The sequence below is a fragment of the Oryx dammah genome, unplaced genomic scaffold, assembly GCF_014754425.2.
Source record: "Oryx dammah isolate SB20612 unplaced genomic scaffold, SCBI_Odam_1.1 HiC_scaffold_22, whole genome shotgun sequence".
Taxonomy (NCBI): Eukaryota; Metazoa; Chordata; class Mammalia; order Artiodactyla; family Bovidae; genus Oryx; species Oryx dammah.
In genome coordinates this window covers 60,608,783-60,636,604 of record NW_024070206.1, presented here as the reverse complement: position 1 = coordinate 60,636,604, position 27,822 = coordinate 60,608,783, and the positions used below count along the sequence as shown (strand labels likewise).

Here is a 27,822-nt window from a genome sequence, read left to right as displayed (position 1 = left end):
ACATGTGTGCAGACTGAGGAGGCTCAGCAAACCCCCCAAAAGGTGAGTAAAACCTGACACAAAGTCACAGCTGAAGAAGAAACCAAATATAAGGAAAAACCTCAAAAATACCTAGAGAAAAATGACACAGTCTATACAGGGAGAAAAACTATCAAAATAATGACTGATTTTTCATCACAAATAATGAAAGCAGAACATAATGGAACAAAATACTTAAAAGTACTGTGGCGGGTAGGGGAACTGGTCAACTCTGAATTCAATATTCAGCAAAAATCTCCTTCACAAAACAGGTGAAACTACAATATTTTGAGATAAAAGAAAATATGAATTCACTGCTAGCAGACATAAACTACAAGAAATGCTAACAGAAGTTCTCTAGGTTGATGGGAAACAATATTCAGTAGACACTCAGGTCTTTAGGAAGGAACGGTGAGGAACCAAAATGGTTAATACAGAAGAAAAATAAAAATCCTGGCTTTTCACTTTATTTCTTTAAAATACAGATAAAATATCAGAACACTTTATGGTATATGTAGACATACTACATATAGAACATCTACAAATACATACAAAAATATGTGCACACAGAGACTGCAATGTGCTTTAGCATCAAAAATGACTGTGATAAATGGGTCTGTATAATTACAAGGTTCTTAATGTAATGCGGAAATGATACAACTTTAACTTCTCACAATTGTTTTTAGTTAAATGCATACTTCAGTCTTTTTGTTGTTGCTGCTCAGTCGCTAAGTCATGTCCAATTCTTGCGACCCCATGAACTACAGTACACCAGGCTTCCCTGTTCTTCACTATCTCCCGGAGTCTGCTCAAACTCAAGTCCATTGAGTTGGTGATGCCATCCAACCATCTCATCCTCTGTTGTTCCCTTCTCCTCCTGCCCTCAATCTTTCCCAGGAAGTCTGAGGAAGTTTGAGGATCACTCATCATTCAAGGGGCTTCCCAGGTGGCTCAGTGATAAAGAATCTGGCTGTCAATGCAGGAGACACAGGAGATGTGGGTTCAATCCTTGGGATGGAAAGGTCCCCTGGAGTAGGAAATGGCAACCCATTCCATTATTCTTGCCTGGAAAATTTCATGGACAGAGGAGCCTGGAGGGTTTCAGTCCGTAGGGTCGCAAAGAATCAGACACAACTGAGTAACTGAGCACGTCCATCATTTAAGCACTACGCTGTCACGGTAATTTTTTTAAAGTGACATTTTCATATAACAGAATATCTTTTGATACATGGAAATAAAGAACTGCCTAGCAACATCCCCCATGTTTCTGAATGCACAAGAACACTGAGAGGAGTGCATTTCATCTAGTATATTAGACATCAAATGACTGAATAATGGCACAATAATGAGAATGTCATTCGAAGCTTTTCATGATAATTTAAAAATCATTCTGAAGTTTTCAATAATGTAGGAAAGCCTCTGCTATTAGGTCAAGGGCAACATTTGTTCACATTACTTAAAGGTCATTAAAATACATCCTTAATCATAACATGTGGTTCATTACAAATAAAATTGCCTTTCGTTCAATAAAACTAATTAAATGTAAATGGTATTGTTTACTGCTATATGGATCTTTTGAAATAAATCAGCGAGTCATGATTTATTGAAAATTGCTGTGACCGTGCTTCCCACATGCTTCCGAGCCCTGCCCGCACGGCGGTGAGAAGCCAGACCTGCCATCACAGGGTGGGATCAGCCAGCAATACCACTCTGACTCAGTTTCAATTCTCTGATTACATTAGGTGCTCTGGACACAATGGAACTAGAAAGCCTGTTCCTGGGGGTTTTTCAGGAAGGGCTCTAACACAGTTTACCCATTCCTGGTGTCACCATGGACACAACACTCCACTGTTGATGCGACAAACAGCAAATGACACTGCGCACTCCCAGATCCTTTACGCCAGACACAGAAAGGTCAAACGAGTGGCAGTTACGGGTAGCGTAAGCTATCAGATGAAAACCCAAACTGTTTTGCTATGTCCAAAATGAAATTAGAGCTTTCCTTCCTATGAAAAAAAGTCTATATCTAATATGCCAAATTACATGAAGTTACATATTTAAATTGATGGTTGAATCACAAATTCAGCTAAATTTATCAAAACTTAAAATACTTTCATTTTCCAGTTACCTCACCCAAATGCTTAACATACTATCGAAGTGTATCAACCATAAAATTTTAAAAGTAGCACTGTATGAACTGTATACTCTAGCTTTCTAAGTATTTTGTAATTCATACATCTGTCACTAATAAAAATGAAGAAAATATCCTTATAATACTGAATGTGATAGAAAGCACAGGAATGTGATCACAGCCAAGGGAATATTCAAAAATACAGGCAACACAGTGGGATTCTAAACATTTTCTTAAGACATAACTTACAAGCAATAAATTATACATGCTTACAGTGTACAATTTTCTGCATCTTAATACAAATACACACCTTGACACCAACAGGATCAATGTATGGACATTTCTGCCAGCACTCTGCAGGCCCTTCTGCACACAGCCTCCGTCACGGCTGACCCATGCTCCTGGAACCTACGTAACACCCACTACAGCCTCCGTCACAGCTGGCCCATGCTCCTGGAACCTACGTAACACCCACTACATCCTCCATCACGGCTGGCCCATGCTCCTGGAACCTACGTAACACCCACTACATCCTTGCTTATTTGGCTTTTCTTTCAGAAAAATTCTGATACAGTGCCTTAACACTGCACTTCTTTTTTAACACTCTAGCAAATTAACTCTACTACCAATGTTCTGCTGCAACTGCTTCCAGGTGTCAAGCATCTCCCAACTCCTGGAAAGGCAATGCAGAGGCAGACACTCTGGAGTGGGCCCCCCCACCCCAAGCCTAACAGCAAACAGACACCCTCCAGTCATCTTGACACCAACAGGATCAAGGTGTGGCATCTCCCCTCTGCAACCCTGGGGAGACGACTTGAGGATGTGTGCTGGGAACAGAAGGCAGGACACAGAGGAGGGAAAGGGCAGCTGAGAAGCAGCAGCAGGAAGCCTCCAGGGCTCAGCGGACAGGCTGAGGTCAACAGGCTTCACGGCTGTCTCGGGCGGCCTACCCTGTTAACAAGCAGCGAGAACTGAAAGCTGGGCGTCTTCAATGACAGCTCAACAGCACAGCCTTCTCTCGTCAACACCGGAGAAAAGAAAGAGCAAAGCCAACAGAAACGCTGGGGGTCTAAGTGAGGCTGCAGAGCACAGAGAGGAGGAGTGCGCAGAGAAGACTCCAGCCCAGCTGCAGGCTGCCGTGACAAGAACCTGCTCGACCTCACTCAGAAAACCATCTTTCAGCCACACAGATTTAGCATCAGGACTGAACCTCCTTCCCTATGGTCTAGTGCAGGGAATATTTTAATAATTACAAGACAATAAATGCTAATGACCAGCCTCTCACTTTGAGACTACCGCTGACAAACACTGACAGTGGTTAAAATGATAAACACGGGTGAAGAACAGCCTTCTGGGCACAACACAAAATCCACATTCGAAAAAGAAAATGTATAAATATTTACCTACATAGAATTTAAAACATTTACACATTAATATGGCAAAAGATATAAAGAGAAAAGTCAGGAAAGTCTGGGAGAACAGATGTGCAAAGGTCTGGAGAAGTCTGCACACTCAGACACCGAAGTCGAGGCTTTAAAACAGAACCTCCCAGGGCAAGCTTAAAATTGTGCTAAAATAGTGAGCAAGTCAGCAAACAGTACGGCTGCAATTAGCCAGCAGTTGTTTTTGACTTCCTACTCAGAGTTCAACTCAAAACAAATGCTAGATGGACTGGAGGGTACATGTGTAAAGCATAATTATTTTTAAAGTAACCATTTATAACCATGGAGTGGCAACAGTCTAAGCAAGAAATTTGATTTTTAAAAATATTTTTATTGAAATGTATGACATGTAACATTGTGTAAATTTAAGATATACAAGTCAGTTTGAAAGTCACTGTAATGATAATTAGCACTTCTATCACATTATATATAATAACCATTTTAGAGACTACTTTAAAACTATTGTTGCTGCTGCTGCTAAGTCATTTTAGTCATGTCCGACTCTGTGCGACCCCACAGACGGCAGCCCACCAGGCTCCGCCGTCCCTGGGATTCTCCAGGCAAGAACACTGGAGTGGGTTGCCATTACCTTCTCCAATGCATGAAAGTGAAAAGTGAAAGTGAAGTCACTCAGTCATTTCCGACTCTCCACAACCCCATGGACTGCAGCCTACCAGGCTCCTCCATCAGGTCACCTTATTTAAGGATAGTTAACTTTTATATGGACAAAAGAAACTATAAACAAAAATATTTAAAACAGATTAAAACAGTGAAGAATGAAAAATGATTAGCCAACTACATATAAAAACCTCTTTAAAAACACAACAGGAAAACGGGTAGACAACATGAACAGAGACTTACAAAAAAATACAATAAGTCTACTTCCTTAGGTAAGAAATCTTCAACCTCACAGAAAGATTAAAAGCATATTTAAATGGGATGCCACTCTCACAGTCATCAGACTGGAAGAGGCTGACGGGTCACCTGACTAACTTACAGGGGATGAACAGGTCTGTCACTGTCGTCTTCTAGAGAGCATTCTGGCGAAAGGATCAAACCCCTGCACTGTGCCTACTTCTGCACTCTGTCATTATCTATGAAATACCGAAAACATTAGCTTTCACATTCACCAATACCAGGCTGGTCCCAGAGGTTACAATTTGCCAAATACCATGCAGCTAAAAAACTCCTTCAGAGACACGTATTTTCTAACATAAAAGAAGGATAACCCCCAAACATACTGCTGAACACCTATCCTAACAGGAAAAATGTGCCCAGCTTCACTCACATGTTTGTGAAGGAAGCTGTGTGGTTGAGAACAAGGGTATGAAGCGCCTTCCAGGACAGAGGAGACATGGCTGGGGTGTGCCCTGTCCTCCTGGCAGGTATGTTCCTGAAGTAAGCAAGCCCTCCAAAAGCAAAGGCCCATTGCTCTGGACTTGTTAAAACTTTATGCTTGATGGACCACCTTTTAATTTTAAATATCATGGAGCTCAGTTAGCCCACAAGACACATATTTCTCACTAAGAATTAATTAAACTTCTACAAGCTGGGTCATTGCAACTGGTGTGGGACTTGTCGTCCCACTGTAAGATGAACAAATCATGTGAGTCAGCTCTTTTCAGACACAGGACACAGTGTTCCTGGTAGAGTCGCAGGACTGGGACCCTCAGGAGACGAAAACGCAGCTGCAAGCCCCAGGGAGGCCAGCCTCCCGCCCAGGGGAGGTGCTGCACCCGGTGCCAGGCTGCCAAGCGGGGGTTAGAGCCCAGGGACCGGCGGGGGTTGGCAGGCACCAGCACAGAGGGAGGGGGAGGGAAGGACAGGCCACAGCTGGCCTGGTCCTGAGTCTGCTCCCCCCTCAGACTGAGGAGGACGAGGGAAGTGATGGCTGGCAGAGTGTGACCAGAAGCCTCCTGCCCAGCCCCAGGGATGACACAAAGATGGGGAGAGACACAGTCTGAGTGGCCAGAGTTAGAGGTACCTCAGAACAGCCTGGGATGCCCAAGGTTACCCCAGGAGGAGCAGACCCTGGGGTGGGGTTACATTAGCATCATGATAAAGAGGACGCCAGGCCTCCCCAACAAAGCTTAAGAACAAGTCTTGGAAAGGTCAAGTTTATCCACAAGTTATGGAACTAAGAAAATGAAGATCAATAGGTTGCGAAGTAAGAGAAAAACATAGTATTTACATTATTCAGCACCCAATTAGAAGTTATCAGCTATGCAAGGAAGCAGGAAAGTGTGACCTGTAACAAGGAGAAAAAGTCTTTAAAAAGAAACATACTCAGAAATAACAGAGACAATGGAATTAACAAACAAAAAGTAAGTATCACAAACTGCTGAAAGAGTTAAATGAAACTATGAACACATTATGAGAGAAGAGGACTTAAACAGTAACAAACACTGGTGACCACATGGAACCTGGTTCCAGAGATTAAAAATACAGTATTTGGAATAAAATAATTTGTTGCTGCTGCTGCTAAGTCGTTTCAATCATGTCCGACTCTGCGACCCCATAGACGGCAGCCCACCAGGCTCCTCCTATCCCTGGGATTCTCCAGGCAAGAACACTGGAGTGGATTGCCATTTCCTTCTCCAAGGTCTTTAACAGAAAACTAGACATTGGTGAATTTAAAAACCAAGCAACATGGGACTTCCCTGGGAAGTGAGCATCAGAAGCTCGACACGGGTAGGAACCTCGAATCTAACACACTTGTCACCCGTGTCCCAGGGAGAGGAGTCTGGGCAGAAAGGAGGACGGAAAGAGAAGAAAACCATGAACCCACAGACCCAAGAAACCCAACAAACTCTAAGGGAGGAAGGAATTTCAATGCAGGTACTACTGAAAATATAGCTGATGGAATGCATCTAAAGAATCAAAATACTGCCAAGGCTGACATATGTCACACAGATTTAGTTTCCCCAAAGTGCAATACGTACAAGAATGAGGAAGTCCTCGGTGATTCACAGAATTAACTGTGAACCATGAGCCATCCCTACTTCCATCAAAGCCAGTCCATCTCAGGACAGTGAGCAAATCCAAAGGATTCAATCCCCTTCCCTGAAACAACTGCTTGGCTTCAAGGTCACTCTTAAGACAATCTCAGTCTTTCTTTACTCTCCAATGAATATCAGCAAATCATGTTAAGATAAAGCTGCTCTCATTCAAATAAATAGCACATACAACACAAAACAACACTGAACGGCCACGACTATGATTTTCCTTAAAGAAAAAAAAAAAGATGTGTAGCAGTTTCGGAGATCCTGAGCACGTGAGATGGACTTTCAGAGACCACGGAACACGCTGAAATCCACAAGCACGGTGCCCTCTATCCTGTCCATCCGCAGGCAGCAGAGGCCCAACCGGAAGTCTGCAGCTGTCTTTCTCCTCCTCACGAGCTGACAGACACAGGGACACTGTACCTCTTCCTCCCCAGGGAGGACTTTTCACTCTCAGAGGGAAAAGCTGAAGTGGATGGGCTGGGTTCAGGGCTGGGGATGCCCCCTTGAATTATCCCAAAGCAGCATCTTAACGGCCTTCTGGGAGTCAGTTAGTTACCAAAAACGGACTCATTAACCCCCACCAGGAGTCTCGATTTCAAAGATTACTCAAATGAGAGGATTAAAAATAGAAACAACAAGGAAAGGGAAAGAAAAGAAGGAAAACCTGAGTCAAGCTCAGAACATTCAAAACTACACCTCAAACAGGGTATGTGCTAAGATATCACAGAAATTATGTCGGCATAATTTTCGATGAATTTAGTAGTGAAATTATTCTTTACATTATCAATGCATTAATCAAGGTAGCTGGTACGTAAGTGCACAGAAATGACCGTACAGTAACTGAGGAGTAGTGACAGCAACGCTCACCCCCAGAGCGGGCAGCCTCTGTGTGCAGCTCACCGCCACCTTCAGCTTCCAGTCAGTTTCACCATCGAGTTGATCAGTTCGAATAAAACATGAACCTTGGAATAAGAGAAGAAAAACTCCTGAGTTATGGGTACCTTAAAGCCACAATTCATCGTACAGTGGTGATACACAAATGATATATCTAGAGATTCCCATTTTTCCCATGGAAAATCTTTAACAGTCTACTTATTTGACTCACAAAATGAGTTTGCTGAAAAGACAGAGCTCTTTAACTGTTTAGGTCATTATCTCCTGTTTGGTGTTCTTGACTATTAAGGTTTACTATTAATTAGTGCTTTATTTTAGAAAGGTATGCTGCTGCTAAGTCGCTTCAGTCGTGTCCGACTCTGTGAGACCCCATAGACGGCAGCCCACCAGGCTCCTCTGTCCCTGGGATTCTCCAGGCAAGAACACTGGAGTGGGTTGCCATTTCCTTCTCCAATGCATGGAAGTGAAAAGTGAAAGTGAAGTCGCTCAGTCGTGTCTGACTCTTCGCAATCCCACGGACTGCAGCCCACCAGGTTCCTCCGTCCATGGGGTTTTCCAGGCAAGAGTACTGGAGTGGGGTGCCATTGCCTTCTCCGTAGAAAGGTATAGCGGTGGCAAACAAGCACATGGAAAGATGCTCCACATCACAAAAGGGAAATGAAAGGGAAAACAACAAGGAGACACCACTCAACACCTATCAGAATGGCCAGACTCTAGAACACTGACAGCACGAAGTGCTGGGGGACTCAGAGCAACATGAACTCTCTTTCATGGTTGCTGGGAATGCAAAATGGTGCAGCCACTTCGGAAGACAGTTTCGTGTTTTTTTACAAAGCTAAACATAATTTTACCATACAATCCAGCGACTGCACTTCCTGACATTTATCCAAAAGGGCTGAGGAACTTATGTCCCACGATATCCTGCATGCAGATTTTATATCAGCTTTATTCACAACTGCCAAACTTGGAAACAACCAAGACGTCCTTGGGTAAGTGAATGGATCACTGTGGTAAATGTGGATAATGGAGAATAATTCAACAATACAATAAAATGAGCTATCAAGTCATGAAAAGATATGGAGGAACTTTAAATGTTTCTCAGTGAAAGAAACCAATCTCAAAAGGCTGCATACTATGTGATTCCAATTACATGACATTCTAGCAAAGAAAAAACTATGGAAACACTGAAAAGATCAGTGGTTGCCCAGGATGGAGTAGGGGCAGAGGCAAACAGGCAGAGCACAGAAGATTTTAGGTCGGTGAAAATACTCTGTATGATACTATATACAATGATGGATGGGTGTCTTTATACATTTGCCAAAACCCACAGAATGTACTATACCAAGAGGGAATCTTAATGCAAATGATGGAAGCTTGGTGATGGTGACGTGCCAGTTTGAGTCTGCCAATTGTAACAAACGGCCCGTCTGGTGGGGATGCTGATAATAAGGGAAGCTACCCGTCTGTGGGGGCAGGGAGTATACTAGAAACCTCTGCACCTCCTTCTCACTGTTCTGTGAACCTAAGAACAAAGTACAAAGTTTTTAAAGCCTTGAAGAAACATATTCAGATTATTATAGAAAATATAAACCAAAAATGTTACACGTACGTTTGTTCTCTGCAGGATAGGAAAACTGCAAATAACTGAAGCTGCACTATAGTAACCTACATCTAAATTTATATTGGAACATCTGCAAAAATGGAGATTATTTTTCACTGTACTTTTTTCATATTTATATTTCTGAGCTCCCGCTTCCCCTGTCTAGCAGTGTTTGCTCCTATCCATCAATTTTATGTAGAATTATACTATTGACCAGCACAGTTCAGCACAGTGCAGCTCTGGTGAACGGCTCACTGCATACATGCTCCTTTAACAGAGCTCAAGCTATGACAACTATTGGCTGACTACACATCCTCTCCACTTCAGTAGCTAATTTCATCAATAAGTTATCTCATGGCCTTTTCCCTTTTATCAAGAGGAAGAGACTGCCATATGCCAGGTCAGCTTTTAATAGTGATCTCTACAGCAAAACAGAAGCATTAAATAAAAGATTTGCATGCTATCTGGAAATAAATACCTCCTAACACTGTCGGACTTTTATTTTGGGGGCTCCAAAATCACTGCAGATGGTGACTGCAGCCATGAAATTAAAAGATGCTTACTCCTTGGAAGGAAAGTTATGACCAACCTAGATAGCATATTCAAAAGCAGAGACATTACTTTGCCAACAAAGGTCCATCTAGTCAAGGCTATGGTTTTTCCAGTGGTCATGTATGGATGTGAGAGTTGGACTGTGAAGAAAGCTGAACGCCCAAGAATTGATGCTTTTGAACTGTGGTGTTGGAGAAGAGTCTTGAGAGTCCCTTGAACTGCAAGGAGATCTAACCAGTTCATTCTGAAGGAGATCAGCCCTGGGATTACTTTGGAAGGAATGATGCTGAAGCTGAAACTCCAGTACTTTGGCCACCTCATGTGAAGAGTTGACTCATTGGAAAAGACGCTGATGCTGGGAGGGATTGGGGGCAGGAGAAGGGGAAAACAGAGGATGAGATGGCTGGATGGCATCACCGACTCGATGGACGTAGGTCTGAGTGAACTCCGGGAGTTGGTGATGGACAGGGAGGCCTGGCGTGCTGCGATTCATGGAGCAGCAAAGAGTCGGACACGACTGAGCGACTGAACTGAACTGACTTAACATCTTTCAAAAAATAAATGAAGACCTAATGAAGATTTTATAGGAAATGTCTAGGAATGTTCAGTAAGAACTTAGGAAAGAAAGGCAGCACTGTCAACTTCTGAATTAACTCACAGGGCTTGGCCTTGCTTCACATTATTATAGGGTGATACGCCACATTGGTCTTAGGTGTGTACCCAACATCCACTGAACACCACCATACTGAAAGCATTAAAGGTACTATAGTTCCTGCTGATCTTAATAAGGTTATAGTTTAATAATTAGATAGACAACCACATAAAATTAAAGAAAAACATGTGCTGGGAGAAGCACAGAGTATGCATGCCACTGGCCATACAAGTAGCCCAGCCATAAAGCGCTACAATAAAACTGAGTCATTTGGCGCGGCTTTTTGGAGCCTTATACCGGAAATGGGGTGGAGGACTTCTGTGAGAGGCCCGAAGGGAGAAGGATTCCGCTGGAAAATGACTATGATATACACTTAAGGAAAAGAAGACTCACAGTAACATGTATCAAGTGTTCAAGTCTTCTGGGCATGGGGGTCCTCTGGTCACCTAGTGATTAGGATGCTGGGCTCTCATTGCCACAGGCCCCAGGTTCAATCCCTGGCTGGGGAACTAAGGTCCCACAAGATATGCAGTGCGATTCCCCCAACCCCCAAAAGTCTCCTTAGAAAATTTGGAACCTCAAGGGCCAAAGGGCCAGAATAAAAGATACCAACAGTGGGCCAGGGCAGGAAGGATGAGGCCTGGGACAAAGCAGCGGGCAGAGCAGTAAGGGACACTGGAGGGATTCAACACAAGCACACTTCTCTGGCCTGGCTCTCTCCGAGTAGGTCTTTCAAAGATTATGATGAGAAATCTGTATGCAGGTCAGGAAACAACAGTTAGAACTGGACATGGAACAACAGACTGGTTCCAAATAGGAAAAGGAGTACGTTAAGGCTGTATATTGTCACTCTGCTTATTTAACTTCTATGCAGAGTACATCATGAGAAACGCTGGACTGGAAGAAGCACAAGCTGGAATCAAGATTGCCGGGAGAAATATCAATAACCTCAGATATGCAGATGATACCACCCTTATGGCAGAAAGTGAAGAGGAACTAAAAAGCCTCTTGATGAAAGTGAAAGAGAGTGAAAAAGTTGGCTTAAAGCTCAACATTCAGAAAATAAAGATCATGGCATCCGGTCCCATCACTTCATGGGAAATAGATGGGGAAACAGTGCAAACAGTGTCAGACTTTATTTCAAGGGGCTCCAAAACCACTGCAGATGGTGACTGCAGCCATGAAATTAAAAGACGCCTACTCCTTGGAAGAAAAGTTATGACCAACCTAGATAGCATATTCAAAAGCAGAGACATTACTTTGCCGACTAAGGTCCGTCTAGTCAAGGCTATGGTTTCTCCTGTGGTCATGTATGGATGCGAGAGTTGGACTGTGAAGAAGGCTGAGAGCCGAAGAATTGATGCTTTTGAACTGTGGTGCTGGAGAAGACTCTTGAGTCCCTTGGACCGCAGGGAGATCCAACCAGTCCATTCTGAAGGAGATCAGCTCTGGGATTTCTTTGTAAGGAACGATGCTAAAGCTGAAACTCCAGTACTTTGGCCACCTCATGTGAAGAGTTGACTCATTGGAAAAGACGCTGATGCTGGGAGGGATTGGGGGCAGGAGGAGAAGGGGACGACCAATGATGAGATGGCTGGATGGCATCACTGACTCGATGGACGTGAGTCTGAGTGAACTCTGGGAGTTGGTGATGGACAGGGAGGCCTGGCGTGCTGCGATTCATGGGGTCGCAAAGAGTCGGACACGACTGAGTGACTGAACTGAACTGAACTGAACATAAAACTCCAAATTAAGGAAGCAGTAGTTATGGAGTTTACATTTTCAGCTAGAAACTATTCTGGATTTGGCCCCTCAAAAAATGTACAGTTATATACGTATTCATAATAGGGTGTCACTTCTTATTAAAAATGAAGGCTATTACTATTTACTGAGCACCTACTAGACAGTGAAGGACAGGGGAGCCTGGCATGCTGCAGTCCATGGGGTCGCAAAGAGTCAGACATGACTTTTGAGTCTGAACAACAGCTAAGTGACAGTCCTGGACCACACATAACATCTGATGTCCCAGACAGGAGGCAGGTGACTGCCCCTGTGCAGGCTCAGAGGAGACCTGCCCCACGGTCTTACCAAGAAGCACAGCTCCACGCCATCATCGGGTCCATGTGATTCCAGACCCCAGTGCCGTACACCAACACAGACCTCATCACAGCTGATTTATCTAACAGCTTGAACCACATTACACAAACCAGGAATTTAGTTTGGATGCTGGTTGGTTAGTCAGTGGTTTATTTTTAAAGACCTGGCTGACAACTTTGTGAAATCTTGCTCCCCCGCAGTACCCTCCTCTGATATCCTTGCTCAGAGTATTTCCTGGCTTTCTAGGCTCTGCATAAACCTCTTACTGGTTTTAAAAAAAATAGTGCCTGAATGTGCTTAGTTGCTCAGATTTTTCACCCTTTATCAGTGAATGTGTATGGTTCATGGGGAACTCTCGCAATTCAGGACAGTCCTACTTGGGCCCCACAGTTGGTCAGGGACCAGCAGCTTGGAGGTTCTCTGCCTGAGCGTGGGACCACAGCCCTGGACAGACACACTGATGTCTAGGCTGATGAGGGTGCGTGTGATTCTGTTTTGAAGGTCAGCTTCGCAGGAACTGCCCTGGGAACAGAGTGGGGAATCTAGAGACTGTGCTCAGGCCCTGGGCCAGCACAGGTGAGCCTGTCTGTTTCCCAGAAGCCTTTTCAATCTGCCTCGAGTCCCACTCCCACTAGTCGTGCATGCAGTAGCCCAGGGTCTGCACACACAGACGGGGGGTGGGGGGGCTGTGTGGCCCCTACCCGGAGTCTGGCAGGGAAGTTTCTGGCAGGGCTGCTGTGTCCCTTGCTGGAATGCATCACAGATTCATCCTCTGAACTACTGGCCACCAAGCTCCCCACTGTTTTCAGCACTGCCCTCATGCATGGACTTAAGCAAGATCTGTTCCCAATAAAGTTCACAGGGAAACAAATTTTATTACGCATTATTTGTCAACAGATTTATGATAAGGAGAGTAACTGGTTACAACTAAAAAGGAGTTCAAGGAAATTTGCAGTACATATTATTTTACGCTTAAACTTTTTTCTCAAGATTGCTTTTTTCCTCTTAAATATATGCATGTTTGTATACATCTGTGTACTTCATAAAGTACAAAAACAACTTGAAAGGGAAAGGATTCTAGATTCTGTCTGACACATACTTTAAGACGTCGATGCCAATGGCTCTGCACTAAAGGTTTGCTTTCTAACATATAAAATGAGACGAGAGACTCTCTAAAGCCTCTTAAATTTCCCATATTTTGTTTATATACCTTACCTAGATATCTGTAAACTTAACAAACACTAGAAACAATATACATGCTCTTCTTCAAAGTAAAAGGATATGCCTCATGTTAAATAATTACACTATTCTTAAAACTGCAGAGGAAACTGACATATCGTTTATCTTCCAGTACAGTTAACAGGGACAGGGAGGCATGCTACATTCCATGGGGTCACAGAATCGGAAACAACTGGGCAGCTGAACAACAGTTAACATTACTAGGCTCACAGTAACTGATATGATTTAGAGAGAGAAAATGAACTGTAGAAAAATCGTAAATATGGCCAACTTGTCTTACACAAACTATGTCTAGTAATTTTTTAACAGCAAGCACGAGCTATAAACCGATGCCACTTAAGGCTCAGTAAAAATGAATTATTAAATTGGTCTGCTTATATCCTATTACTGACTTCTTATGAATACTTGATTTTATTTGGTATAATTGACAAGAGTTGACAGCAAAGGACAGGTTTAATGATAATCAAATTAAGATTAACTCATGTATGTGTTGCCTAGGAGAGTTGGCAATAAAGTAATTGATGGGACCCTCAGAGACAGGGCACACGAATCTGTCATAAGTTTTAATAAGTTACCCTGTAATATTAGCAGCCTGCCTGCAACAGCTCACACATCCAATGGCTCTAAAAGAGACAGGCTACAGTATGTGCCCAACAAAAGAAAAATAGACATTGACTTTGCATATGTAATACCAGATCGTTTGCCATTAAACTTAATTTCTAAATCATTTATATAACTTAATGACTCTGTATGAAATTTTTAAGCTGGTGGCAAGATGAATAGTACCACACAGAGAATGCAGAGGAGTACAGTGTCGTTTACCTACCCCTCGCCCACTAACAAGGGACAGCTGAGCTCTTGTGGTATGTCCCAAACACTTAAACAATAATGTCATCACTTAGGAGACAAGTGAAAAAGATATTGGCATTTATAAGAGATTGATGAAAATTAGTTCTAAAGCATTAATTTCTCTTAATACCACTAGAAGAATTGTGTGCATTCAGGAGATATTTGATCTGAATTAAGAAACTGATGAAGCAATTGATTAATTGGAATTTAAGCCATCAGTCACCAGATCCATCAACAGCTTCATTTACATTCTAAACAATCAACTGACAGCCCGATAGAATACCCTGTATTAATACACAGTCAATATGATGCCACCAAGAGACTCGCTGAGCTGTATTGACAAACGTCCAGTGGCTGTTGTCCAAACTTGAACATGCTGCACAGATTTAAGACTTTTATATTGCCTAAGGTTAAAGATTCTTATTATAATAGACAATGTATTATCAGGGCTTTCTGAGCCAAAACTAAAAAATAATAAAATAATATTTATAGTGTTAGCAGTTACACAAAAAACTCTGAATCTGTACTTTTAAGAATTATGCTTTAATTTAAAAACTTAAAAATTATGTAGTCACAGAAATAGAATTTCTAAAAATAAATCTTAAATCAAAGTAATATTATGACACAAATTTTACATAGCTAGAAGCTATGCAGTCATTTTATAAAGAAGAAAAATATCATGAAACAGGAATCTAACATGTTAATATCTCCACATAAGTATTAGTAACTGTTTTAATAATTAAAACTTGACATAAAAAAATCCTAAACCTGAGAAATATAACCATAGGTTAGAACAGATGACAGCAGGATCTTAAACTGGGATCATTAATAATCTTCTAGGAATATGTAAAATAATAGAAAAATCAGCATTCATGTATATTATGTACATTTTTTTCAGGAACAAAGTGATAATTCTTAAAAGTCTCAAAAAGATCTATGTCCTCCAAAATATTAAATAGCATTACCCTACAGAGAGAAACTGTCCCTACAGCATAGAATACAAGCAAAATATGAGAAAAAGGAGACATTTTTAGAACATAATCAATTTGGATACAATTCTATTTATCTGAAGTCAGCACAATAGACTATATCACTTGTCTAATGTTCTAATATTCTATTTGTCTCGCTATCTTACTCTGTCATGCCATAACAATTATACAGTGGCTGAATTACAATTTCCAAGACTTTGGCAAAGAATTTATATTCTAGCCTTCAGATTCTTGCTCTGAAAAATGGACTTTTCTAATAATCTTCCAGCTTTAAAGTGACGGATATTGTTCACATTTAATCTCCTAACATAATCTGCATAATATATTTCTTTTAAGTTAATTACCTATAGCCATTTTCACATTAAGTATAATATTCTTACATATATATCTACCATAATCACTACAAAGGCAATAAAATATAAAAGCACCTCCCAAATACACACATTTTGTTATTCATTATACTGAATACATTTACAAACAAAGAGAAGCAAATCATAAATAAGGAGATGGCAGTGTAAAAATCTCTGTAAACCCATTCCTCCATAACTGTAATGAGAACATTAGCAAAAGGTGTCAAAAGCAATTTTTTTCAGAACTCTGGAAAATAATCAGACTTGCAACAATCCCAGGTGCGTTTATTCAAGAAATGGGGCTAAATCTAGCTCTAAGAGACCTATGTGGTCTGACTTGTCCCTTTTCCAGTATCCTGCCCCCAAGTCAAACTTCACAGAGCTGAGGAAACCAGCGGTCTGGTAGACACCGAGGAGAACAAATGAGGGCTGGGACTCCCCAAACTCCAAGCCCAGAGAGCTATAATCACCTGACTAGGTACAGTTTGTCTGGCTTTGACCCAACCCACAGCTGAGTCACAGAGAATGGTGTTTCTCTTGGAATCTTTGTCAGAAGCAATCAGTGGCAATTGTTCATTATCGCAGCTTCCTTGCGTGGTAGCAAAGCTGCAGTAAACAACAAGCTGACCACAAAATTTAAAAGAAAAGCTGGAAAATCAGATGACAAGGGGTAAGAGCTCTACCATGTTCCCAAGAGTCTAGAAGGCCACTTGCCAGTGCAAGGATACACACATCCCCTTGAAAACTGGAAAGGCCCAAATCTCTAAGCCTGATGGAACTTGAAGGTCTGTACAAGCAAGACATGAAGGCAAAGGCAGAGTTTTAACTGCCTGTCACAGCTCTGCAGGTGCTAAGGGAACACTATTCTATCCGTAAAAGATAAACCTTCCAACTCTACTAGTTAACAGTCTCTATCATACAGAGTTCACTAGGTGACGGAAGGGGACAGGACTGTTACACACAGTCATTTAGGAACTTAAGCTGAGGGAAGCTCTGCCATCTTCAACAGGCAGCTCCCAAGGTCAGAACAGTCACGGAGACACAGCCAGGGCAGGGAGAGCCGGGGCTAAAAGCGGTGCACACAGCTTTCAGCCACCCTCCCTCTGCCACACCTCAGGGCAGGGCTCCGTCTAACTGGACAGGAAAGGGAAAGGGACTGGAAAAGTAGTTCTTCAGCCTCTGTCCCACAGGAAAAGGAAAACTGCCCATTAAACAGCACACAGTAAAGTAAATTTAGGTAAAGGGAACATTTCATGCAAAGATGGGCTCAATAAAGGAGAGAAATGGTATGGACCTAACAGAAGCAGACGATATTAAGAAGAGGTGGCAAGAATACACAGAAGAATTATACAAAAAAGATCTTCATGACCCAGATAACCACGATGGTGTGATCAATCACCTAGAGCCAGACATCCTAAAATGAGAAGTCAAGTGGGCCTTAGGAAGCATCGCTACGAACAAAGCTAGAGGAGGTGATGGAATTCCAGTTAAGCTATTTCAAATCCTAAAAGATGATGCTGTGAAAGTGTTGCACTCAATATGCCAGCAAATTTGGAAAACTCAGCAGTGGCCACAGGACTGGAAAAGGTCAGTTTTCATTCCAATCCCAAAGAAAGGCAAAGCCAAAGAATGTTCAAACTACCACACAATTGCACTCATCTCACATGCCAGCAAAGTAATGCTCAAAATTCTCCAAGCCAGGCTTCAACAGTATGTGAACCGTGGACTTTCAGATGTTCAAGCTGGTTTTAGAAAAGGCAGAGGAACCAGAGATCAAATTGCCAACATCCACTGGATCGTCGAAAAAGTAAGAGAGTTCCAGAAAAACATCTACTTCTGCTTGATTGACTGCGCCAAAGCCTTTGACTGTGTGGATCAAACAAACTATGGAAAATTCTTAAAGCGATGAGAATACCAGACTACCTGACCTGCCTCCTAAGAAATCTGTATGTGGGTCAAGAAGCAATGGTTACAACTAGAAATGGAACAGACTGGTTCCAAATTAGCAAAGGAGTATGCCAAGGCTGTATACTGTCATCCTGCTTATTTAACTTATATGCAGAGTACATCACGTGAAATGCTGGGCAGGAAGAAGCACAAGCTGGAATCAAGACTGCCAGGAGAAATATCAATAACCTCAGGTATGTAGATGACATCACCCTTATGACAGAAAGTGAAGAACTAAAGAGCCTCTTGATGAAAGTGAAAGAGGAGAGTGAAAAAGTTGGCTTAAAACTCAACATTTAGAAAACTAAAATCATGGCATTCAGTCCCATCACCTCATGGCAAATAGATGGAGAAACAGTGGAAACAGTGAGAGACTTGGGGCTCCAAAATCCCTGCAGATGGTGACTGCAGCCACAAAATTAAAAGACACTTGGTCCTTGGAAGAAAAGTTATGACCAACCTAGACAGCGTATTAAAAAGCAGAGACATTACTTTGCCAACAAAGGTCCATCTAGTCAAAGCTATAGTTTTTCCAGTAGTCATGTATGGATGTGAGAGTTGGACTATAAAGAAAGCTGAGTGTCAAAGAACTGATGCTTTTGAACTGTGGCATAGGAAAAGACTCTTGAGAGTCCCTTGGACTGCAAGGAGATCCAACCAGTCAATCCTAGAGGTAATCAGTCCTGAATATTCATTGGAAAGACTGATGCTGAAGCTGAAACTTCAATACTTTGGCCACGTGATGGGAAGAACTGACTCACTGGAAAAAGATCCTGATGCTGGGAAAGACTGAAGGCAGGAGGAGAAGGGGACGACAGAGGATGAGATGGTTGGATGGCATCACTGACTTGGTGGACATGAATTTGAGTAAGCTCCAGGAGTTGGTGATGGACAGGGAAGCCTGGCATGCTGCAGTGTGTAGGGTCACAGAGAGTCAGACACAACTGAGCGATGAACTGAACTGTGAAGTGAAAGTCGCTCAGTCATGTTTGACTCTTTGTGACCCAATGGACTATACAGTCCATGGGATTCTCCAGCCCAGAATACTGGAGCGTGTAGCCTTTCCCTTCTCCAGGGGATCTTTCCAACCCAGGATCGAACCCAGGTCTCCTGCACTGCAGGCAGATTCTTTACCAGCTGAGCTACAAGGGAAGAACTGAACTGAACTGAACTGAACTGAAAATCAATTTATATCTAGCCCTAGGTGGCTCTAGTGGTAACAAACCTGCCTGCCAATGGAGGAGACTTAAGAGATAGAGGTTGGATCTCTGGGTCGGGAAGATCCCCCTGGAGGAGGGCATGGCAACCCAGTCCAGTATTCTTGCCTGGAGAATCCCATGGACAGACAAGCCTGGCAGGTTATACTCCATGGGGTTGCACAGAGTCAGACACGACTGAGGCAACTTAGCACGCATGCCTCTTAGGATGTAAATAATTGTTAACTACAATTGGTGAAAAGAGAAAACATCTTCCTTCTTTATGATGACTTAAAATGTCCTTAAAAAAAAAATACTGTTTAACTCTAAATTTTTAACTGTGTCCTTTATAGAATTCATGCTACAAACAACAACACATATACTGAGTTTTCAGAACAAAAATAACATGTTGAGCTTCCTATAAAAATAATGTTCATTTATTCAACAAAGTCAGAAACATAAGGCAGAAGGAACTGTGGATATTACCTGACAAACCTCCCATCATTTTAGAGATGATTAAAGTGTATGACCACACGGATAGGTCATATAATTAGAAACTAGTCAAAGCAGACTAGAGTTTAAGCTTCCTGATTTCCAATTAACAGTTCTTCTCTCTGACCACAAGAAGCTTCCTTTTCATTACCACTTTAGCAACTTCTTCTTGTTTAAAGCTCAGGTCATATAAATACCATTTTTACCGTGAAGCTCACTTCAACTTATCCAGACAAATTGTCTGCTCCCTCCCATCACCCAGGCATGTCTTTTAACATTTATATACAATCAGAGTATTGCTAGCTGTCAACATGTATACTTCCATAAATGAATAGATCATGAACTCTTTGAAGAGAGCAACTTGGTTTCACTCCCTTTTGTGTCCTAAGCAACAAGTAGTGCCTGGCACATGGTAAGTGCTAAATGAATGTTTGCTAAATGAGGTATAAAACTGTAAATGCAGAACAGCAATCAAAATTTGAGCAATATCATTAATTATTTAGATATCAAAATGGATTTGCATGAAAATATTCACTTGACAAACAGATTCTGATAGGATTATATTTTTTAAACCAACATATTATACAGTAAAATCACTGTTTTAAACATAGTTAAATGTGATTTAGAAATTAATGAATTCAATGTATTACCATTTGAAGAAAAATTCTTATGAGAATAACTTTATCTTTCAATATGAAAACTGCCAAAAACCAATCATCAGCAATGCAAATAAAAATAAAAATACCTGCTTTTTCTGACGTCCTAAGAAATACCATGTCCGATGGAATTCTTTGATTCTGCAGGGTAACATAAAATATTACCTGTATGTAAGTTTATAAATGAACACAATTTCATTTCAAAGGAGAAACAGCTGCTAAAAACAACTAAAATAATATTATAATTCAACTCTATGCTGAAACATTTATAATTTATATAACAAAAATGAAAATTTAATTCATATTTTAGTTAGATCTCTAAGATTCCTTTCCCCACCAATAAATCATGTAAATGGCATTTAGTGATGATCTGAAACTACTCCATTTCTGAACAATGGTAAACATTACCGTTTCTGTGGCCTCTGCTGTACTTTGACTCATATATACAATATAGCATGTTTACTGCCTTATAAAAAAATTATGCACTCTCTATCAGACTAAATGACCTGGAAGGGGAGGATAGTGTTCTTCCAACATCTAACACAGAACAAAGCATATCAAAAATGAACACTTAGTAGATGTTGAATGAATGAATAAATGTACAGCTGAGCAGACTAAACCCTACAAATTTGAGGAGATACTCTTTTACAAGGCAAAAAAGGAGAAAAACTCAAAGTTCACTATTCATACATTTACTTAATCACTATTACTGATGATAACTGGTATTAATTAGTACTACTACTAATACTTAGCATTAGCATTAATTAGTTGGGAAAGCTGTACAAACTAAAGAAAAATATAATAAGAACACTTCATATAATTTCATGAATTATTTATATTTATTGAGACCTAAGTAAATATTTATATACAAACAGTAAAGAAATGAATTATTTGTCAGTCAGTAAGCAACAACAACAAATATAAAATGAGCTGTTACTGGTGAAAAAAGATATGCTGTAGAACAGTGCTTCTTATTTCTAACCTGAAATGATTTCTAACATTTCTTTAGGCCATTATTGAGAGCTAAGGGACCCCTAGGTGAAGGGGGAATGGAAATTAGAAAATGTTGGTAATAAAACCTCAACATATCAAAACATGTGGAACACAGCCAAAGTTAGAAAAATGGTAAGAGGAACGTATACATGATTAAACTGCAAACAGAAGAAAAGGGAGACTAAAAACACACAGGGAACTGAGTATCTGTTTGAAAGCAGAAAAACAAAAAGCCAATAAATCCCAAAGAACATACAAAGATGTAAGCAAATATAAGAGCAAAATTAATGACACAGAAAATGAAAACATATATTCCAGTAACAAACAGCAAGAAAGTACATTAAAAAAAAAAAAATGCCCACTGTGGTAATAAGAAAAAACTAGCATTAGAATAAAACAGATGAAAGATGGGCAAGTTCTTTCAGTAAAAAACTGTAAAAGATTTTATAAACTATAAAACATTACTGAAAGAAATTAAATAAAGAGAACACACCATGCTCTCACATTATGATATACAGTATTGCAAGTGTCCACAGACTGACCTATACATTCAATACAAACCCAATCGAAACCTTAACATGCTCTTTTGATGGGAACTGACAAGACATTCAGAGAAGGCAATGGCACCCCACTCCAGTACTCTTGCCTGGAAAATCCCATGGACGGAGGAGCCTGGTAAGCTGCAGTGTGTGGGGTTGCTGAGAGTTGGACACGACTCACTGACTTCACTTTCACTTTTCACTTTCATGCATTGAAGGCAATGGCAACCCACTCCAGTGTTCTTGCCTGGAGAATCCCAGGGACGGCAGAGCCTGGTGGGCTGCCGTCTATGGGGTCGCACAGAGTCGGACACGACTGAAGCGACTTAGCAGCAGCAGCAGACAAAACATTCCTAATATTTAGAGGGCAATGCAAATGCCAAGAATGACTAACAACATGGAAGGTTGAATGTATAACATAACAAAACTAAATATTAAAATAGAATAATTAAGACAAGATGACATTCCACAAAGATAGATGATTTTATAATGTAAAGTAGAGAATGCAGAAGTCAGTCCACACAAATATGTACACCAGATTTATGAGGAAGTTGGCACTGTGGACATCTTTTAAATAAATAGCTTTCTAGAAAAAACTAGATACCTATGGGCTAGAGAAGAGGTAATACCAGGCCTCTACTTCAATAGAAACACAAAAACCTATTTCAAATGAATTATAAATGTCAAAATCAAAACAATAAAACCTAAAAGATAATATAGAAGAATACTTTCATAACTTTTTGGTAGAAAGCTCGATTTCTTAAACAAGACTCCTTCCCCCCCAAACACCACAAATTAAAAAAAACTTATTATAAATGAAAATATTAATAAGGTAGATTTCATTAAAACTAGAAATTTCTATTCCACAAAGCCTACTAGGAAGGAAAAGAGATTTGCAAGATAAAACTAATAAAGGACTCCTATCTAGAATATCTGAAGGCCTGCAAACTGATAAGAAAGGATAACTCAGAAGAAAAATAGTAAGAGAATTTCACTGGCTCTTTACCACTGAACCACAAGGGAAGCTTCCAAAAAAGAAATATCCAAAATCATATGAAAAGTGTTCACCTTTGACAGTTTACAGAAATGCACATTAAAACTACAACTTGCTACGTATACTATTTGGAAATGTTAATTTTAAAAGGTTGGCAGTGCTAAGTGATGGCAAATATGAGGGATGGGAACTCTTCCTGCTGACCTCAATATAATTTGATCCATCACTCTGCAAAACCATTTGGAGTAAGCACTCAGGTGAAACATCCACACACCCCTAAAGCCAACAAACCCACTCCTGAGTACATACGCAGCAGCAAAGTGTGCATGCGTGAGCCACAACACATGGTTACAGATGTCTCGCAGCTATCATTCCTAACACGAAAACTTGGAAACAACCCAAATATCCACCAGTGGTAGAATACTCTGCAACAACAAAATGAATGAACTATAACTGCACACAACAAAATGAAGAATCTCACAATCAGCACTGGATCAAAAATAAGCACCCACCCAAACACAGCTCCATCCTACTGAATTTTCCAGGCACCCTTGTTGAAAGTCAATTAACCACAAAATTAAGGCTTTATTTCTGGACTCTCAACGTTTAATTTATGCCAGTTCCATACTGTCCTGATTACTGTTAACTTTTTAAAAGTTCTAAAATGGAGAAGTGTGAATACTCAAACAATTTTGTTCATATGTTTAAAAACTGCTTAGGCTACTCTGAATCTTTGGTATTTGCATATGAATTTCAGAATCAGCTCATAAATTTTTACAAAGAAGTGCGCTAGGATGTTGAGAGGGAAGCACTGAGTCTGCAGATCAGTTTGGGAGTATTCCCCATTTTAACAGTATGAATACTTCTAATCTATGAACATGGGAAGTCCTTCCATTTATCCAGATCTTCTCTACTGTGTTTTGACAATGTTTTGTAGGCTTCAAAGTTTTGGACCTCTTTTATTACATTTATTCTTAACAATGATCTTATTTTTAAGTATTTTATTTCTTTGATGCTACTGCAAATGAAATTCTGTTCTTAATTTCAATTTTAGACCATTACCCTATATTCCTCTATACTGTTTTATGTTATATGGGCATCAATAAATAAATTAGAAACTCCAAAATAATTATTGGATACTTTTTATTGTTCCCTCCTCAGGACTCTGAGCAATACAGGAGTAGGGACCTGTGTCTTCTTAATATACCACGGTCCCTTTCGCTGGCACCTACACTCTCTTTTTCCCCCTCCAACTGGCAGGTCAGTGGTGAGCTACCCGGTAGAGAGGCCCATATGGCCAGGAACGAGGGTGGCTTCAGACCAAAAGCTGCTAGAACTGAGGCCTTGAATCCAAAAAGGCAGCAAGTCCTGCCAACCAGCCCCGGAGTGAGACCAGCGTCAGGTCCGCCCCAGTGGAGCTTGGAGGTGACGGCCAAGAGGCTGACACCCTGACACCCCTTGACTGCAGCCCTGGGACAGACCTGGAGCCAGGAAGTACAGCTAGGCTGTACCCAGATTCCTGACCATACAAACTGTGAGGGAATAAATGTTGATTTTTTAAAAAAAATTACATCAAAATGTATATGACTAACATATGGCTCAGCCATCTCCCTTGTCAGCAGTTAGCCCACAGAATCCTGCAAGAATATATGTACCAGGATGTTCACTACAGCACTCTTCAATAGCAGAAAAGAAAACCATCCAAAATCTAACAATGGATCAAAAGTTAGTAATTTATAGTATTCATATAACTGAATACTACATAAATATGTTGCAAATCGATATGTTTAATTGTCTCCCATTCTGTAAAATTAGACAAACACAGCCCACAACATTATCTGTGTACACATTACTGCAACCAGATGAAGACCACTTCAGTCTTGAGGAAGAGCCCTCTCACTAAACACCCCTGTGGGCGACACAGGCTAGGGGTGCCCTGGTGGGTTCCCAGGTGGACGTCAGCTGGTTCCAAGGGTTCACACTCCTCTGTAATAGGCCTTATGAAAACCTGCCATATTTTTTAAAAAAGTTGTTCAAGAGCCTTAAAAATAAAGACTGAGCCCTCACTAACTGTTACTCAGCAAGACTGTGCAGACAGAGATGCTTTTCCACAGGCACACAGCCCAGGCAGTTGAACTCCAGTGGAGTGGCGGCTTGTCCACAGCTACCTCTGACAACTGTGGCTTCCTACAACACTGCTAAACTTCTTCTTTCTAACCCTCTATATTTCCATTTCCCTTTTTTTTAAGCCATAGAATATCCAATAATTATGTATAATACATCTGTCTGTAAAAGGAAGCTCTGGAAACTGAAACTGCATGTGCTAAGTTGCTTCAGTTGTGTCTGACTCTTTGAGGCCCTATGGACCAGAGCCCACCAGGCTTCTCTGTCCATGGGATTTTCCAGGCAAGAAACTGGAGTGGGTTGCCATGCCCTTCTCCTGGGGATCTTCCTGACCCAGGGATCAAAGCCGCGCCTCTTATGTCTCCTGCACTGGCAGACAGGTTCGTCACCACTAGTGCCGCCTGGGAAGCCCCAGAAACTGAAACATATTTCATGATAAATAGGTTCTAACTAATATAATTCTTTGGTCAAAGATATAATTCTGACAATGAAATAATAAACAGTTAACACATCTTATTTCAGACAAAATATGACTACACACTAAAATGTATGTTAGCAAAAAACAAAAAAAAAACTATACAAAAGTCTAGATTTTTTCCTTCAGAATATCAATCTTACATAATAATGTTAAGATTTAAAATAACTGTCTCAAATAATTTCCTTCAGATGCAATCAATCTAAATGTTAATAACTGGTATACACATGTCTAAAATATATTAAAAATGCATCAACCTTTTCCACTATGATGAGGTCTCCAACTTGTATGTCTGAACTCTTAACTTGCACTTTACCTTAAAAAAAAGAAGAAGTATAATCAACTCAATGAAATAATAGCACATGAGAGTTAAACTTTCAGTTGATAAATAATACTTCAGAAATAACTTTGGGAGGAAAAAATAACATTCTAGAAATTTATCTATACTTATACCTTCAACATAAAATTTATTTCAGATGGACACAGTCACTAAAAATTAATTTCTCTCAGTCAACTTCCAAATACAGTTAACTATCCCCCAATAAGAGATGTGTTGGAACGTGGACAAGGACTCCATTTGGAAAGTTCTTCCCGTATCTGCCATTATTTCAGGTCTGAGTCAAGTTACGGATGATCGAAAGCATCACTAAACAAAATAATTTGATGACAAAGCTGGATAACATGGGGATGTAAAATCCTTACATTAATATTGTGAATGGCATTGACTGGCACACAACTGACAGAAAAACAAAGAAAAATATACGTAAGATCACCCTCCACCAGTAGCTCCAAAGACACAGGTCAGGACTGAAAACTAAGGTTTAGAGCTTTATACAAAAAATGGTGTAAACACTTGTAAACTTTTATCTCTATAGTATCCAGTGCAGCGTGATCATTTACAAAATCTAACAAACAGAGTCTACGTCATGTCAGCACCACAGAGAGGAGACGAGAAGCTAATGTGGACAAGGTGAGACGCCGCTGGACAGCTAACGAGCCCTGGTCCAGGTCCTGCTCCCTGGGATCCCTCTCCTCTCCGTCTCCCTCCCTCCCCTGGTCTCCCTTCCTCTGTCCATCTTCCCTTTTAGGACCAGCAACAGCCATGTAGATCTATTTTTATATTTTTGTCAAAACTGCTGTTTTGATATGAGAAAAGATCCACTTCTTTTACAGTCAGTTTATTCTGAAAGCTAAAAGAACAAGAGGTAAATTCTTATTACATTTGTTCATATTATAAAAACTAATGTTACCAGTCATTACTTGACTTATAGACTAAATTCAGCTCATTATAAAGCCTTATTTCCTAAATATCTCTGAATGCAGCTGAGTTTCAACCACATCAGTTCCTAATTATTGAGGATATCAAAAAGCTTTGTAAATATTATATTTCTGCTGTTACATTTTTTCACATTCCTCAATTATACAATACATACATAAGGGCTGAGTTACTTTCCTGGAGGGAGGTGAAGCTACTTTTTATTGATATTATAAAATAACAATGTACTTTAGAATTACATGTGAAGCAATCTTAAGATATCTTCATAAGAGGTAAGTATCTGTTTATTAATAGCCAAAAAACTTCCGTTTTTTTCAGTTGGTTACTTCAAGCTTCATGTTTCTACTCCCACTGTTGTGTTTTTTATAGCTAAGCATCAGGCAGTAAAGACATACCACTGAGCTCATTCTTCCTGTATATTGTTGTTATTCAATTGCCAAGTCCTGTCTACCCCTTGGTGACCCCATGGACTACAGCACGGCAGGCTTCCCTGTCCTTTAACTCAACACAGTTCCCATCTTATCATTTAATTTTATGCTACTATCCAATCCACTTTCCCTTCCTTCTGCTTTTTTACATGATAATAGAACTAGATGAAAAATTAAGGATTACGCTCATCCTCACCCCAAGCCCTCTGTTATTTGACAGTCACTTAGAAGATGACCGAACCTGCGGCGTGTGTGCTGCTTCTTCACAGCTGACCTCACAGTCGCCTTCTGCTTTCCCCTGCCTCGGCTCCCTCTGCTCCTGCTCTAGTCTGGCACTTTATCCTACGCCCATGTGACGCCCATGCTGGTTCTCACAGGTTCTCTGCATTCGCTGCTCCTTTCAGCTGAAACCCATCCCTCCACACATCTCCTGACTTACACAGTAACATTACCCCGTGAAGCCTCCAGAGCAGGTATAAGCAGCAGCAGGATTTTATACAGACTGCTACACCTGTGCTTAAAATGCTGCACTGCTATCAATATTCAAACACCTGACAGTCTACCAAATTTCAGATCCTGTGCACTTCAAGGACATTTAGTTTGTTCTTCACAAATGCATATCCAAACTTAACCCATTTTAAAAGAAGAGAAGGGCTGTATAACCATTCTACCCATCATCAGTTGAAATGGGTCAAATGTCAGAATGGGTTAAAGAGAACAGAACCATAAAAGCCACATCTAACCAGATACAGACATCAACAAATAAGAATGAAAATGTATTCACTGCTTATTTCCCAACAAAACACACGCAACGTGATGAGAGGGAGAGATCATGATGTAACTTTTTAAAAAGCACTTGCTCACAGATAAGGAGCCCCTGGAAG

The 27,822-nt window shown here is 40.7% G+C and overlaps 1 protein-coding gene across 3 annotated transcripts in view; it reads right to left on the bottom strand.

Moving 5' to 3' along the window:
• The window catches only part of ATP9B (ATPase phospholipid transporting 9B (putative)), a 163,639-nt gene that overhangs the window by 94,035 nt on the left and 41,782 nt on the right, over nucleotides 1–27,822 (bottom strand). For 2 of the 3 annotated variants that reach the window (XM_040264381.1, XM_040264382.1), the window contains exons 6-8: nucleotides 25,492–25,550; nucleotides 20,199–20,250; nucleotides 7,464–7,558 (exon numbers count right to left, since the gene is read on the bottom strand). In XM_040264381.1, coding sequence (XP_040120315.1) covers nucleotides 7,464–7,558; nucleotides 20,199–20,250; nucleotides 25,492–25,550 — 206 coding nt within the window. The remainder of the gene's footprint in view (nucleotides 1–7,463; nucleotides 7,559–20,198; nucleotides 20,251–25,491; nucleotides 25,551–27,822) is intronic. The other variant, XM_040264383.1, reaches the window with a different exon arrangement.